Here is a 13,907-nt window from a genome sequence, read left to right as displayed (position 1 = left end):
AATAATAAAAGATTCCTTAAATTCCAGTATACGAGCCACTGTAACAGATTCCTCTCAAGTCAGTCTCTTTCAGAAATTTATACTTTCCATCTCCTTAACAAGGAGTGTTTTTCTATCTAGTAAAAAAAATGGACAGTACATTATTATTAGTATAAATTAGTATTATTTGACTATTTGAAATTACTGTTTGAAAAGGACTGTGTCAATATTTGAAATAATACATTTTAAACAGTTTTTTAATAATATGTCATCATATTATAAAAAAGATGTTGAGATGATTAAGGAGCTGGAGGCTAAAACATATGAAGAATGGTTGCAGGAATTGGGTTTGCCTGGTCTAGTGAAAAGAAGGACTAGGAGTGACATGAGAACAGGGTTGCAATATCTGAGGGGCTGCCCCCCAAAAGAGGCGGTCAACCTGTTTTCCAAAGCTCCAGAAGAAAAGACAAGAAACAATAAATAGAAACTAACCAAGCAGAGAAACAACCTAGAATTAAGGAAAAACTTCCTAACTGTGAGAACAAGTGGAACAGCTTTGCCTTCAGAAGTTCTGATTGCTTCATCCCTGGAGGTGTTTAACAAGAGCCACTTGTTTGAAATGGTATAGGTTCTCCTGGGTGAGCAGGGTTGGACTAGAAGACCGCCAGGGTCCCTTGGAACTCTGTTATTCTGTTCTTGTCATGCCCCAGTTGAAGTCTGTTTTCAAAAGCTTTTAATTATCCAGAAATCTTTATTATCCCTTTGACTTTTTATTTTCAGCATTAAATGCCTCTATTGATGTCAAAGTGGATTTTTTTTCCAATTTCTTTCTTAAGTCTCTTAGCTGTCAGTATAGGAAAAGGAGAAAACCAAATCTTTTCCCTTTTCTCTCTCCTTTGCAGCTTAAAAATCTTCTTAGGGAACAAGGTTATTGTTTTTTAATAGTTTCAATTCCAGGGTACCCTATTTGTTGCTTTTGCTGTTTGACCCGGTCAACCAAAACTTTCTCTTCTTATCTTCCTCCTGCACATTCTTTTCTGGTCGAGTTCTTCTTTGTGGTGGCCATTTCTGACCACCACTGCAACCGCCTTTGGGAAAGGGCGTAATGGCCAGCTGGGGAGGAGAGATGCGGCTCTCCTCAACCCTACTGGCAGTCTCCCCCCTCTTCACCACCTCTACAGGGTGGCTTAGCCCCGAAACCAGCCGTCTCAGGGCGCTCCAGCAGCGAGCACGGATCGAATCCACGCAGAGACGAGGTTTTGGTCTGTCGCTGAAGAAGCTCAAACCGGAAGTCCCCAAAGTGTGCATTATTCTTGTTGGAGCTTATCTGTGTTTTGGCTTCCTCACAACTGTAGTTGCTGCGTTCTCTGGTAGAAGTCTGCAATTTATCATTAATTCCTTCAGTGTGGTTTGTGTTGGGTTTTTTAGTTTTGAATTAACTTTACTTTACGTTCAGACTGCATTTACTCCCTCCGTAAACTCTTTTCTTTAAGTGTTTGATATCTAGCCAAGGATAGTTGGACATTGGGGCCAAGTTGGAGGCATTAAAGGGAATCTATTCTATTTTTGTGACTTGGTTATTTTTGTGACACGCCCTGGGTCATCACAGTTCTCTTCTTCATTGTATATTATCTAGTGCTCTTACGTTCCTTCTCTCTTAGTTTTACCTCTGTGTTTGGGGGGGGGGGGGGGGATTAGGGTGGGTGTTTTTGAGGGGGGTGGGGGGGGGGGGAAAGAATTATTTGTTTTTTTTTTTTTTTTTGGTGTTTATTTAAATTTATTTTTATAAAAAAAATTTGGGAAAATTAATTTTTTAAATTTGGATAATAATTTGTGAGGAAAGGTATGAAGCAGGGGGGGGGGGGGCTAGGGGGGGGGGGGGGGGGGGGGGGGGGGGGGGGGGTGGGGGGGGGGGGGGGGGGGGGGGGTGGGTGGGTTTTTGTGTGGGGTTTTTTTTTTTTTTTTTTTTTAATTTTTTTTGGTTGGGGGGGGGGGGGGGGGGGGGGATAATATATTTTTTTTTATTTATATATTTTTTTATGGGGGGATTTTTTATATTCCCCTTTATTTTTTAAACATTTTTTGTGTATTTTTTTTTGGCTGGAGGGTTGGGGAATGAGAACATCTGTTCAGAAGTTTGGAACACGAGTTACAGAACGAGAAGAACTAAAATGGAAAATAAAATCTTCACGTTTTTGTCCTCCAGATGATTGAGGCCCTCAGTCAGCTGATTATAGACAATCCAGAAGTGCAGCGTTGGGTGTTCAAGGTGGATAATGAATTTGGAGGAAATGGGACTGCATTTTGTGACATCACTAAACATCTCCAATGCTACGCTTGGCTTATGAAGGAGCATCATCGATACGGACCAGAGATGTGGAAGAAGAGATGGGCTCATGTAAGTCACTTTTGGATTTCATAAATTTTGAGCAGGTGATCTCAAAAGGCAAACCCTGGAAGGGAAAGTCCAGGTGATACTTCTCCTTTCAGGCTGTCCATTCTGGGTCAGTCACCATTAGAAGTTCTTTTAATTGTAGCGGATATTAGTTTGATAAATATAATAATTTATCAGGAATTCAGTGGTAGTTATTTTCAAACAGTGCTTTGATTAAGGACAAATCAGGTTGATCTCATCTTCTGTTGCTTTAGCCAATATTAATAATGTATAAACAATAGTGACATAACAGTTTTTGTGGAATAAGAATTCACGCTTCAGTATGCAAGTTCTTGCAAGCGTCTACCAAAATAAATTGGTTAGTTTATGTGCATTATGCCATATTTTTAAATCTTTGGGAAGAAAAGAAACAAGTGACAAAAACACAATAGAATACATGCAATGTATTAAAACAATCCACTCTTTACTCCATGAACTCTTATCTGAACTTCTGTGCCTTAATAGAAGTATCTCCTTATTTACCCATCACCTCAGCAGCGTTTTATTCCAGTCGCGAATCCCAGTGCTCAAAACTCCTCCTCAAAGATGTTTTCCCCAAAAGGCAGCTGCATTTTCTTGTTTTTCCCCCCCCCCTTTGAAAATATTTCGCTTCTCATCCAAGAAGTGGCTCCGTTCCAACCAAAGACAACCGTAACTTGGATGATTGAGAAGCTCCGCGGACAATTCCTGGTGGTTTTCTTCGTCCTTCTCTTCCTCTAGAGGAAGTCCTCGGATTATGACCCTCAGATGGGGACCAGAATTTCCATTGCTAAGTAAGCAGTTGCTAAACAAGACATCACACGGCCACCACAGTTGCGACACAGTTCCCGTTGCAGTTGTTAGGCCGGGATCTCATGCTTCTCTGCTCTGCACAAACGGCTTCTGCTTCTACTCCACCCATCTCATCTGTCCTCCCCACTCCAAAGGTTGCATTGGGGTGAAGTTGCTCGACTTCTAACATCTCACCTGGCCATTTTCCATGCCTTTCTTTTTTCTGCTCTGCATCCATCTTCCTTCTAGAAACAAATTGCACTCTCTATTATTGAGTATTCCCTCCGAATGCCAAGGATTAAAACCTCCCTTTGTTCCTGAGAGCTGTTGTAATACTTCTGCGTTTAGATTTCAAAGCATTACTTTATGAGCACGGGCATGCTTTAATGTCCTATTACAGTACGGAGACCTGCTTTTGATAATGAAGACATTGTGTCATCAACTTAAGCTGCCAGATACCAAGCATATGCTGGCAGGTTATTAAAAAAATTCAGCTTTTGTGATAAAAGACTATCCTGCAGGCTAAGAGTACATGGCAAAAGACTCTCCATTCCAGTAGAGTTATTAGAAATGAGAATATGACTCTAAGCACTAAATTATGTTAATACTTACAAATAGCATCATTTGCATAGCGGTTTATGACACGATCCCAAGGTTTCTTTCCCCCCTTCATTGGTATGTAGCAGGGCAACGATTAAGCAGAAAGCAGTTTATAGGCGTTCCTACTGTGTGTTGTGCTGCTCCATTTTAAAATGTAGGCCAGTTGTTGGGTCCTTAAGACACAACAATGACCATCTTGACCAGGATGTACACCCGGTTATCTTGATTTCAGCTTTTGAAAGCACATAGCTTCAAGAGAAGATCAGTTGTCCAAGGGTTTAACAGAGTCATTTCAATCTCAAGCAAACTGTACTCACTTTTCAGTATTTAGTTCCAGTAGTTCGCGTCTGTGACAGTTCTCTTGTAGGCTTACTGGTTATGGAATCTGGGAGGAAGTTCTCTGATGAGCATTGATGAGCTAACTTCTGCATATCTCCAGCCTTGAGATAAAATGAGAGATGGACTGGAACAAAACAGAGAGAAACAAGGAAGCTCATCCCATTTCCAGCTCCCAACTACATGCAGTTCAGTGGTGAGAAAAGTAAAACCCAGGACTTTGGCAGGGAAAACCAGGTGTACAGGTATCAGATACAGGTACCTGGCTCAACAGCAGTGCCTGTGAGAGGGATCTAGTTGTCCTAGCAGACAATCCCTCAAGTAGAAGCCAGCACTGAACTGCAGCTGCCAAAAAAGTCAACAATCCTGGGCTGCATCAACAGAGGGCTAGCATCAAGGTCACAAGAAGAGACAATACTGCTTTATACGGCACACTGAACCCCTAAAAAAGAACACAAAGAAGAGCAACGAAGACGATTAAGGGTCTGGAAGCTAAATCCTATGAATAATAGCTAAAGGAATGAGCTATATTTAGCTTAATGAAGAGAAGACTGAGGGGAAATATGGCAGCAGTCTTCAAATACTTGAAGGGTACAGGGAAGAGGATGTCGATTTATGTTCCATAGCACCTGAGGACAAGACAACAAGCAATGTGTAGAAGCTCATCCGAGGTAGACCCAACCTTAAGGAATAGCTTGCCTTCTGGAATTATGGCGCTCTATTGCTTGAGGTTTTCAACAAGGGATTGGATAACCATCAGAAGACCTCCAAGATCCAGTTCTACGATTCTGGAAAGAAGTGAACTCACGGTTCATAAGAAGTTGCGGTTCTTTGTGAAAGATTGGCTGGCTTTTGGAAAAACTTGGGGCTGTAGGAATTGAAGTCTCAGTAGCAGATGCGTGCAAGAAGCAACAGGGGGTAGCTGTCACTTTCCCGCTCTTCTCTATGAGCTTCCCAAAGACATTTGGCTGGGCACTCCAGGAAACAGATGGACCTTTGCTACGTGGCTGCCAGGCAGTTTATGACTTCTTAGCGCTTGTTATTTCATTCTCAGATTCTGGGCCATGGAAACGGGCCTCACACACTACCATCCTCAGCCAAGCCATTTCTCATGAGTCATTTCTCACAGGGAAGCAACTTCGTCTTCATGGTTTTAACTATAAGGGTGTAATGTTTGTTTGGGGGGGCGGCCTCTTTACCCCAGGGTAAGAAGCAAACTAGCAAAGAGCCTTGTCAAAGCCTCCAAGCTCCTGAGCATGACCGTTGATGAATCACCCCAGCTGTGCACCCTCTAAGGCAGTGTTTCTCAACCTAAATGGCTGGCTGGGGAATTCTGGGAGTTGAAGTCCACAAGTCTTAAGGTCGCCATCTTTGAAGACCCCCCCGCCACACACACACACCTGCTCTAAGGAGATAGATTTGTTCAACCTGGAGCGCTAAATTGAACTAGATGTAGCTGTGAGATGGGACTGTGTGTGTTTCCCAGTCAATTCAGTATCACGGATCTGGCCCAGTTCCAGAGAGGGAGCGTGGAGGGAGGAAGAGAGACTTTGAAAACATTCTTCCTTATATTGTACCAGAGTGGAACACTTGTCTAAAACAGCATTTATCTAGACTTTCTTTATATGTGGGGAAAATAGATAAAATAATCATGTTTTACTTAGATAAAGTATATTGATTGGCATGTAAAAACAGTGCCTTTCCAGACAACTTGCCCTTGATGGATTTGGCTTTTTCTAACCTCGTGAGCATATTATGGATAAAAAATGAAGGCTAACCATGCAAAGAAAATGTATTTTCTGGGATTTTTAACGTCCACATGTTCCCCTCTTTTGCTTAAAACAGCAATGTTTCAACCACCGTGAGCTAGACTGGATGCCTCGGTGACACAAAATATTGGGAAGGGGTATTTGGCTTTCTCCCCTTCCCATCATGCATAAACTCCACCATATCTTTGGGAAAGGAGAATTTATTTTATTTATTTATTTATTTTTGTCGATTGCTTACAAGATAATGGGTAGAAGTAAAACATAGTTATGAATACATGGATACATATAAGAAAAAGAAACAATAGGACAGGGACGGTAGGCACGTTGGTGCGCTTATGCACGCCCCCTACAGACCTCTTAGGAAAGGGGTGAGGTCAACAGTAGACAGTCTAAGGTTAAAATTTTGGGGGTTTGGGGAAGAACCCACAGAGTCAGGTAGAGTTTTCCAGACATTGACCACTCTGTTGCTGAAGTCAGTATTTCCTGCAATCAATTTGGGGGGAATTAGGGGATCCTTTTACCGCTGATCCCCTAAAGATGGTGTCTGTTAACTTTCACCAGATGCTCCTGGGGAACAATGACCAGCTCCCGTTATAGCCTTTGTGCCGTCGTTACATCTTAACATCCAATTGTGGTCTTAAACCAACAAACCTGGCATTTGCGGCGGTAGGATTTTGATAGCCGCATCTGAACATCATGTAACTTAATAGTCGATGCTAAAATTATATTAGTTAACAGGAGAGGTCTCTGCTATTCTCTCCACTTCATGGTTGTCGATAGGCTGTCATGTTGTGTTTACCGATTACATCAGAAAACACGCTGGGTAGGGGCTGCTCAGTTGGCTATTATTATATTTAATGCGGCTACTGGTGTTCAGATTTCAGGTGATTCCCTGATTCCTTAGTAAAATAACAAGGCACCACAATTACGTCCCTTGGTTAAATTCCTAGGACCTCCAATAATCAGATAGGCAAGCTGTTGATTCCTATTGATTTAATATTCTTCTAATCAGTACATAAAGCTATGGGCCTGTGGTGTTAATTTTTCATATGCTTACAAAGCACCCTTTGATTTTCTGTCACGCGTTAATTACAGTGTTTTGCCATTAAATAGGAAGCTTTGTGTAAACTAATTACTAGGTAATCATCGTCTACGGAGAGCCGGAGAGCCGCCGTGCTGTTTGGTACCTTTTATTTTATTTGGGGAAAATTCACAGATCTCAAGCAGTCTGGAACCACTATACCTTCCAGCCATTAGCTCTCACTAATTCATAGCATTATTGTGTTAAGATTGTCGGAGTTGTAATTGTTGTGGTATCAGTACTGTTAATTACCGGAGTAAACAGTTGAAATTGTGCCAAGGTCTATTGTACAAAGCAGAGAAAAGGGGGTTTAAATGTTACCATCTGGAGATGAAGACTTTGGAAACGGTACGAAGCAGCAGTGAGGGGCCCCTTCAGAGCTTCGGGGTTTGAGGCCATATGGACCCAGAATATTTGCAATCAATTGAATTTCGCTGCCAGTTTTTACCAATAAACAGTGCACAGACAAGGGGAGGAAGTTAAGATGGAGGAAGAAAACCAGGAATTCGTTAGTCCTGTCATCTGCCATAACCCATCTAGATGAAATTTAAATGTTTATTTTTGCGGAATTTGAAGAGGCAGAGAGATGCTAAACGCAAACGTGCAAATATAGCCATGTGTAAATATAACTACGAGATTTATTTATTTATTTATTTTAAAAAAGAGGCTTGTATTGGTTCATACAGGATTGCGGTGAATTTTTGCAGCCGATTGATTGATTGATTGATTGAGGTTGTGTTCTGGCATTTATAGATTTTTTTTTTGCCTACAAGTAAAAAGAAAAGCATGGCTTTTAGCCATGGGGAAGAAATAAAAAATGAGTTTGTGCTTGGCCAATTTTCATTCTCAGAAATCCCGAGAAGATAATTGTATTTGTTTCTAGTTCTGGTTTTTTTTTCCCCCCCTTTTCTTTTTTATTAGTTTATAATATAAAATGCAGGCAGGAAAAGAATTGTGTTGATTTGCACACCTCCCGTCAACTTCAACGCGATGTCTTAAATGTGTTTTTGGCAATGAGACCGCCTGTCTGATTGTGCATTAAACATAAATCCTAAACCAGCAGGGTTTCTGTTTCAGGGAGGGGCAATAAGGCAGGAGATTCAGAGCGTTTTGCATAAATGTAAGTTAGAAAATTGAAACCACAAAATACATTTTTCCTGAAACAATGCTGGTTAATTAAAGAAAAATACCTTCTGCGCATTAACGAAGGAGAGCGCCATCCGTTACCTTCCCACCATTTGGATTTAAGCCCCTTGACAAAATAAATGGCTCAGACTTACCGCTCTGCCCAAAATAAAATTAATGATAGCAAGAATGATTTAGCAATAGCATTGTGAGCCCAGGTCCTCCTCCGGTAAAATTTAAGCACGTGTCAATATTTAGAAACATTTACAAACTTCACCTCTCTCTTCACTTTAGCATTTTTCCTTTTTTTAAAAAATAAATAAATATATATATACATGTTTCTTTCAGAATATTTTATTTCTGGCGCTTTAGCTCACCAGGGAATTTGCGTTAGCAGTCTTTTGGGGGGGTTATATTTATTTATTTGTTTGTTTGTTTGTTTGTTTATATTTTTTTATTTATCTGAGAAAGGGATGTCAGGGAGGCACAAGGCAGAACTGCTGGCGGAGGAGCATTCCTGCTCGGCCCTGGTCCCCCCAATGGAGTCTGGAGCCATGGGGGGGGGACACGAGAAACCGCGTCCTTGGCACTTTGTGCATTTGTGCAAATTCAGAACTACCTCAGCGAGGCAGAAGAGGCAAACGCAGCCCTCACGGTGCAGGGGTGGGCGGAAAAGCAGGAAGATGAAGAGGTGGAAAGTTGCAAGGGGCCCGGCCTCCTCCTCCTCCTCCTCCTCCTCCTGTGCACTGGCGAGGCAAACAGCCGTGCCACCGAAGCACAACAATGGCTGCCCTTGGCCTGTGCACTGATCCTGAGCGAAGGGCCAGTAGTCATGAGGAAAAAAACCAAAGCCGAACCCGAAGGGAGATAATGCCGCCTAAGAGGAGACTTGTGCGGAAGGGCCCTCACCATTTGATCCAGCGCAAGGCGCTAGGCGGGCAAATCGCTTCCCATCCAGCTGAAATGGGCCATTAGGTATCAAGGAAAATTGTCTTTCGCTCCTTTCAGCAGATGGAGCAAATATTTTACAAAGCCATTTTACATAGGAAAACCATTTGCGGGACTCGGTAATGGCAGCTGTTTTACATGATGTTACCTTCCAAAAGATGACATCTCACGGAAAGAAAGAGGGGGGAAAAAAAAGAAAAATAAAAGAAGGGGGGAAAAAAAAAACCGGACTTTTTGTTAATTTTCAAATTTTCAGCGGCACACTCAAGCATGCAGCTTCCTAAAAGCCACATTTGAATTCTAAGTAAGTGCGGCTGGTGATGGATTGCTTCCCAAAACATATCCCGCATCTTTTTTTATGTTTCATTTTTTTTTGCTCTTTGGTGTAGACTCCAGAGAGTAACCAAAAAACGAACAACGAAACAATCTCTGGAGTGCGTGTAAACCATTGCCCTGCGTTGGAGGGGAGGGAATTCCCACCCTTTGTGTGTTAAACTGTGCAGAGGACTGGAGCAGCTCCTCATCGGAGGGAAGGCAGCTCCGTTTCTTCCGTGGCTCCCGGAAAGAAATTTAAATCACAGCAATTGTCTAGAAACCGGACAGGGAGGAAACCCAGTTAAGAAACAGATCAGCATTGGTGCTGTGAATAGATGTGGGTACGTGCATACTTTTGTATTTATTTATTTTCTCATGTTTATGTAGTGGACATTGGAGGTGGGGACCCTTTGAGAGCTGCATGCAACGAAATTTCATTGTAATTAGTGTACATTTAAAGTGACAATAGAGTTATTCTAAGTCTGATGGACAAGCCTATTTGTGGATAACTAATGAGATTTAGGAGGTAGTCCTTGACTTACAACCACAATTGAGCCAACATTTCCATTGCTAAGCGAGACAGGTGTTATGCCCCAGTTTATGACCTTTCTGGGCCACGGTTGTTAAGTGAATCATTGCAGTTAGTAACATGGTTGTTAAGCAAGTCTGGTTTTCCCCATTGAGTGTAAGGCCCAGACTCGCTCCCCGATAAGAATGAACTTCTGAAAACTGGGTATTTCACAAGGAATTCTTTCTTGAAAAGGAAGATTCAGTACAAGACTTAAGATATTCAGGATACATTAAAAAGGATTATTTGTACCAATTCCCCCCCACCTCCTTCTTCCCATTGAAGAATGGCAGGTACACAACATCAACACTGCGACCGTCATAAATATGAACCAGTTGCTAAGCATCTGAATTTTGATCCTATGACTCTGGATCATAAATGACTTTTTTCGCTGCTGTTGTAACTTTGAGCAGTCACTAAATGAACTGCTGTAAGTCAAAAACTACCTGTAATAAAACTATACATGAACTGGGTTCAATTTATTACGACAGCCTCTCCTCCTCCTCCTCTTTTGCTTTTGTGAAATTATTTCTTGATGTCCTACTTTGATCTGCATCACTGGGGGTTTTTAAGAAGAGATTGGACGGCCATTTTTCCGGGCTGGTATATAGGATCTCCTATTTGAGCAGAGGGCTGGACTAGAAGACCTTCAAGGTCCCTTCCAACTCTATTATTCTGTTATAATCTGTATAATCCCCTAAAGTGGTTGAAAGCACCTGGGAAGGACATGGCTAGACCCAAACCCTCCCGTTCCCCAAAGCTCTGCTGTCTCCTTAACTACCTCCCTAAACAAATGAACCTCCTAATAAGTAAGACCATCTTCGCTTCTGCAAATTAATTGCAAACAAAAGGAAAGGAAAACCCTTTGAAGGCCATGATAGGAATGGACACATTACAAAGATTTGGTTGTTTTTGGGTTGTTGTTGTTTTGGATTAGAAAAAGGTATCTCAGCTATTAAACATCCTGGGATCTAACCCAGGAAGACTGGATAGAATGGCCTTTCCTAATTCGATGACAATAAGACCAAAGCAACTTAATGGTACGTATTGATTTGCAGGCAGGACATCTCACTAGCGTTAATCAATGAAAAGCACATTTTTGTGGACCCTGCAGTCTTCCCTTCCCTCCCTGCGCTCCATATGGGAAATCATTAATTCTCACTAGTTCCCAAATTAGTTATACATGAAAGAAACCACAAGTCATTCATTCTTCCAGTCTCTTGTCTATATGGTCCTTTTCAGGCGGTTCAGTGCAATTGCACGGCACTGCAATCTATAGCCCATTAAGGCATTCCTCCTCCGCGTAGCTCTGCACATTTTCTCTCTGCCAACTGTAGGAAAAAGTCACAAGCTAAAGAAGGTTCACCATTCATGGTTGCCACTCTTAATATCAAGTGACCTTGTCGGTCAAGCAGACTTCCCTTAGGCATGGCCTCTCACTTCTTAAAAAGCATAACATGACCAAAGGCTTTCTGAAAATCTAGGAATCCTGAACAACCAAATAATAATAAACTTCATGATGAAGAGGAGGAGGAGGAAGAATTGCAAAGGCCAGTTCATTAGCTGGTCATTGGTCTTCATTCTCACTGAGTTTTTCTCAAGAATCTAGGAAGTTGTAATATATTGGCGTATGGAAATGTTGTCAATCTACAGATTTTATAAGTGTAATTCAAGAGATTTTGATAGGACACCCTGTGTGTCAATAACCACTGGAATCACTGGATTATTATTACTAATAATAATATTGACATTGACAAAATCCCCATCAGTCAATTGCAAAAGGAAGATTGGCTGGGAGTAGCTGACTTCTTGCCGCAATACCTTTAAGACCATCAAATGCCCGTATCTACCTATCCCAAGTCCTTGGGAAGGATTCAATAGGTGGACAAAAATAGGTGGACAAACAACCGGCTGGCTGAGTGATGAACCATAATAATAGCATGCTGCCCAACTTCCAGCAAATTAGCTAATTCTTTTTAAAGACTAATAATAACCGCTGGAGATAGAGTGTCCCTTTGCAAAAACTGCTGGTCGAGGTTTGTTGAACCATATGTGGTATAATTCTTGCTTTCTGCTTGATTCAAGGTAGGCGTATAATCTCTGGCAATCAGCCTCTTGCACCTTTATTCAAACATTCAGAAAGATTCAGCTGCGTTCAGGGGCTTTCTATCTACGAGCAGTAGATGCCTTAACCGAGCCACATGCTAAAGGGGGAACACTTGGGGGTTTGAAATTCAGAATCTGTCTTTGGATAGATGTCCTTACCTGCCCTCTTCAGTGGACAAAGCACAAAAAAAAGACGAAAAGCGTTTAAAAATGGGCAGAGCCCCTCTTCAAGAAGGAGGACAAAAGGAGCGAGGGAGATCTTTCTCCCGTCCGTTGCAGTCAGGAGGAGCAAGAACGGAGTCCCACGATTGTGGTGCGAAGGGGCAATTAGTCCTCTTTGGAGCATGGGACGTTTCTAATTTCAAGGGGTCGTGAAGCAGAAGAAAAAGGCTCAAGGGGAAGAGGGAAGCGATGGTGAAGTCGTGAGAGAAGAGTGACCTGGAACGCGATGTGCAAAAGTTCCCAAGTTTGATGTGCTTGCTCAGCTTCCAGGCCGTGGGCCTGATCCAAACCATGAAGTTCAGACCTGGGCCTGGGTTGTTGCCTTTTGTGCATGTGCTCAAATCCGTGGTTCTTTTGGCTGAGAGTAATGGGGTATTTACATTTTTAAATTGTATAGAGATTATTGTATGGTCTGTTGTGTTTAATTTTATTTTTCTTTCAATGGTGTTGTCCAGTTTTACTTGTGGAAGAGCACCTCATTTCGTTGCACCCTCTTGCGAGTGTAATAACAAATAAATTCTTATGTCTTATGTCTTTTCGGGACTTGGGAAGCCTCCTACATGGCTTGCCTCTTGCCTCCGCATCCCTTTGCCTCCTGCACCCGACTGATCCCAGTTTCACTTACGTGGTCTTTTATTTAACTGAGGGAAGTTTTGAATAAAGGACCGACAACCAAAACCATATAAGTCAAAGGTGACTTGCGATGAGCTAGGATGAGAACCGGGGAGATGACATCAGAGCCAAACCAAGAGTTTGACATCAAAAGTAGGCTCCCCAACGCTAACGCTCTTCAGATACCTTGTCCTGGGGCGTCGGGGAGGGAGCGGGTGCCCGTGAAAACTCTTATGGAGGGCAGAATTGGGTGAGACTCCACAAATGTGAGTTCTACATGTGATTCCACAAGAGAGGGGAGGGAAAAGCTTTTGAGGAAAGAGATAATCCGTATCTTTTGAAGGGAAATGAATAAACCTTCCCATTAGGCAAAAATATGAATGGTTTTAATCTCTTAATTCCCCATTTGTATAGTTGTTAAATTTTTGAGTATGTATGTATGTATGTATGTATGTATGTAGTCTTTCTTTTTTAAGGAAGAGATTGGGGAGAGACCCCCAAAAGTTGCCAGATACATGAAAGAAGATAGGGGAAACATTTAAAAAAAGGCTTCCTGGCCGTGGTTAAACAGTAACCACACTGCCTGTTGGAGGCCTGGTTTTTAATCACCCCACAAGCCGTTTTCATTTCTGCAGTAAAATTGCTTGTGGTTCTATTTAATTTGTTTCTGCAGGAACCAGCTTTGGTGAAGCTCTCACAGGAGCTGCCGGGCCTTTTAGCACAGCACGCTCAGGCTGTCAATGAGAAACGATTTCCTACATGGGGGAAATTCCTCCAAACGTTTGTGAGTCAAGGTAAATAAGACTGCTACATTCCTGCTAAGTGCTATCAGGGATAATTATGTCGCCAGCACTTTGTTCTCATTCATTGGGATATTTCTCCACTTCCACCCTCTTCCCTTCCCCGTGTTAACGTTTCTTATCTTTTTAAGAATGAAATACAGGCAGCCATCTTCGACCAGGCCCATTTTGGACAGGATCATGCGCCCGCCGGGACAGAAAGAGGGACGCCTTTATTCACTTCAATGGTTTTGAGATTCCC

General features: G+C 42.1%; 1 protein-coding gene and 1 long non-coding RNA gene across 6 annotated transcripts in view; one reads left to right on the top strand and one right to left on the bottom strand.

Moving 5' to 3' along the window:
* LOC148124709 (uncharacterized) overlaps window positions 1-13,907 on the bottom strand; it is a 529,533-nt gene that overhangs the window by 354,497 nt on the left and 161,129 nt on the right. The window lies entirely within an intron of this gene.
* The window catches only part of IQCH (IQ motif containing H), a 90,138-nt gene that overhangs the window by 45,844 nt on the left and 30,387 nt on the right, over window positions 1-13,907 (top strand). For 4 of the 5 annotated variants that reach the window (XM_087941843.1, XM_087941844.1, XM_087941841.1 and 1 more), the window contains exons 14-15: window positions 2,186-2,377; window positions 13,540-13,660. In XM_087941843.1, coding sequence (XP_087797969.1) covers window positions 2,186-2,377; window positions 13,540-13,660 — 313 coding nt within the window. The remainder of the gene's footprint in view (window positions 1-2,185; window positions 2,378-13,539; window positions 13,661-13,907) is intronic. The other variant, XM_087941845.1, reaches the window with a different exon arrangement.

Source organism: Pseudonaja textilis, chromosome 13, assembly GCF_049901715.1.
Source record: "Pseudonaja textilis isolate UNSWEBS1 chromosome 13, rPseTex1.2, whole genome shotgun sequence".
Taxonomy (NCBI): Eukaryota; Metazoa; Chordata; class Lepidosauria; order Squamata; family Elapidae; genus Pseudonaja; species Pseudonaja textilis.
This window is presented reverse-complemented; position numbering and strand designations above follow the sequence as displayed.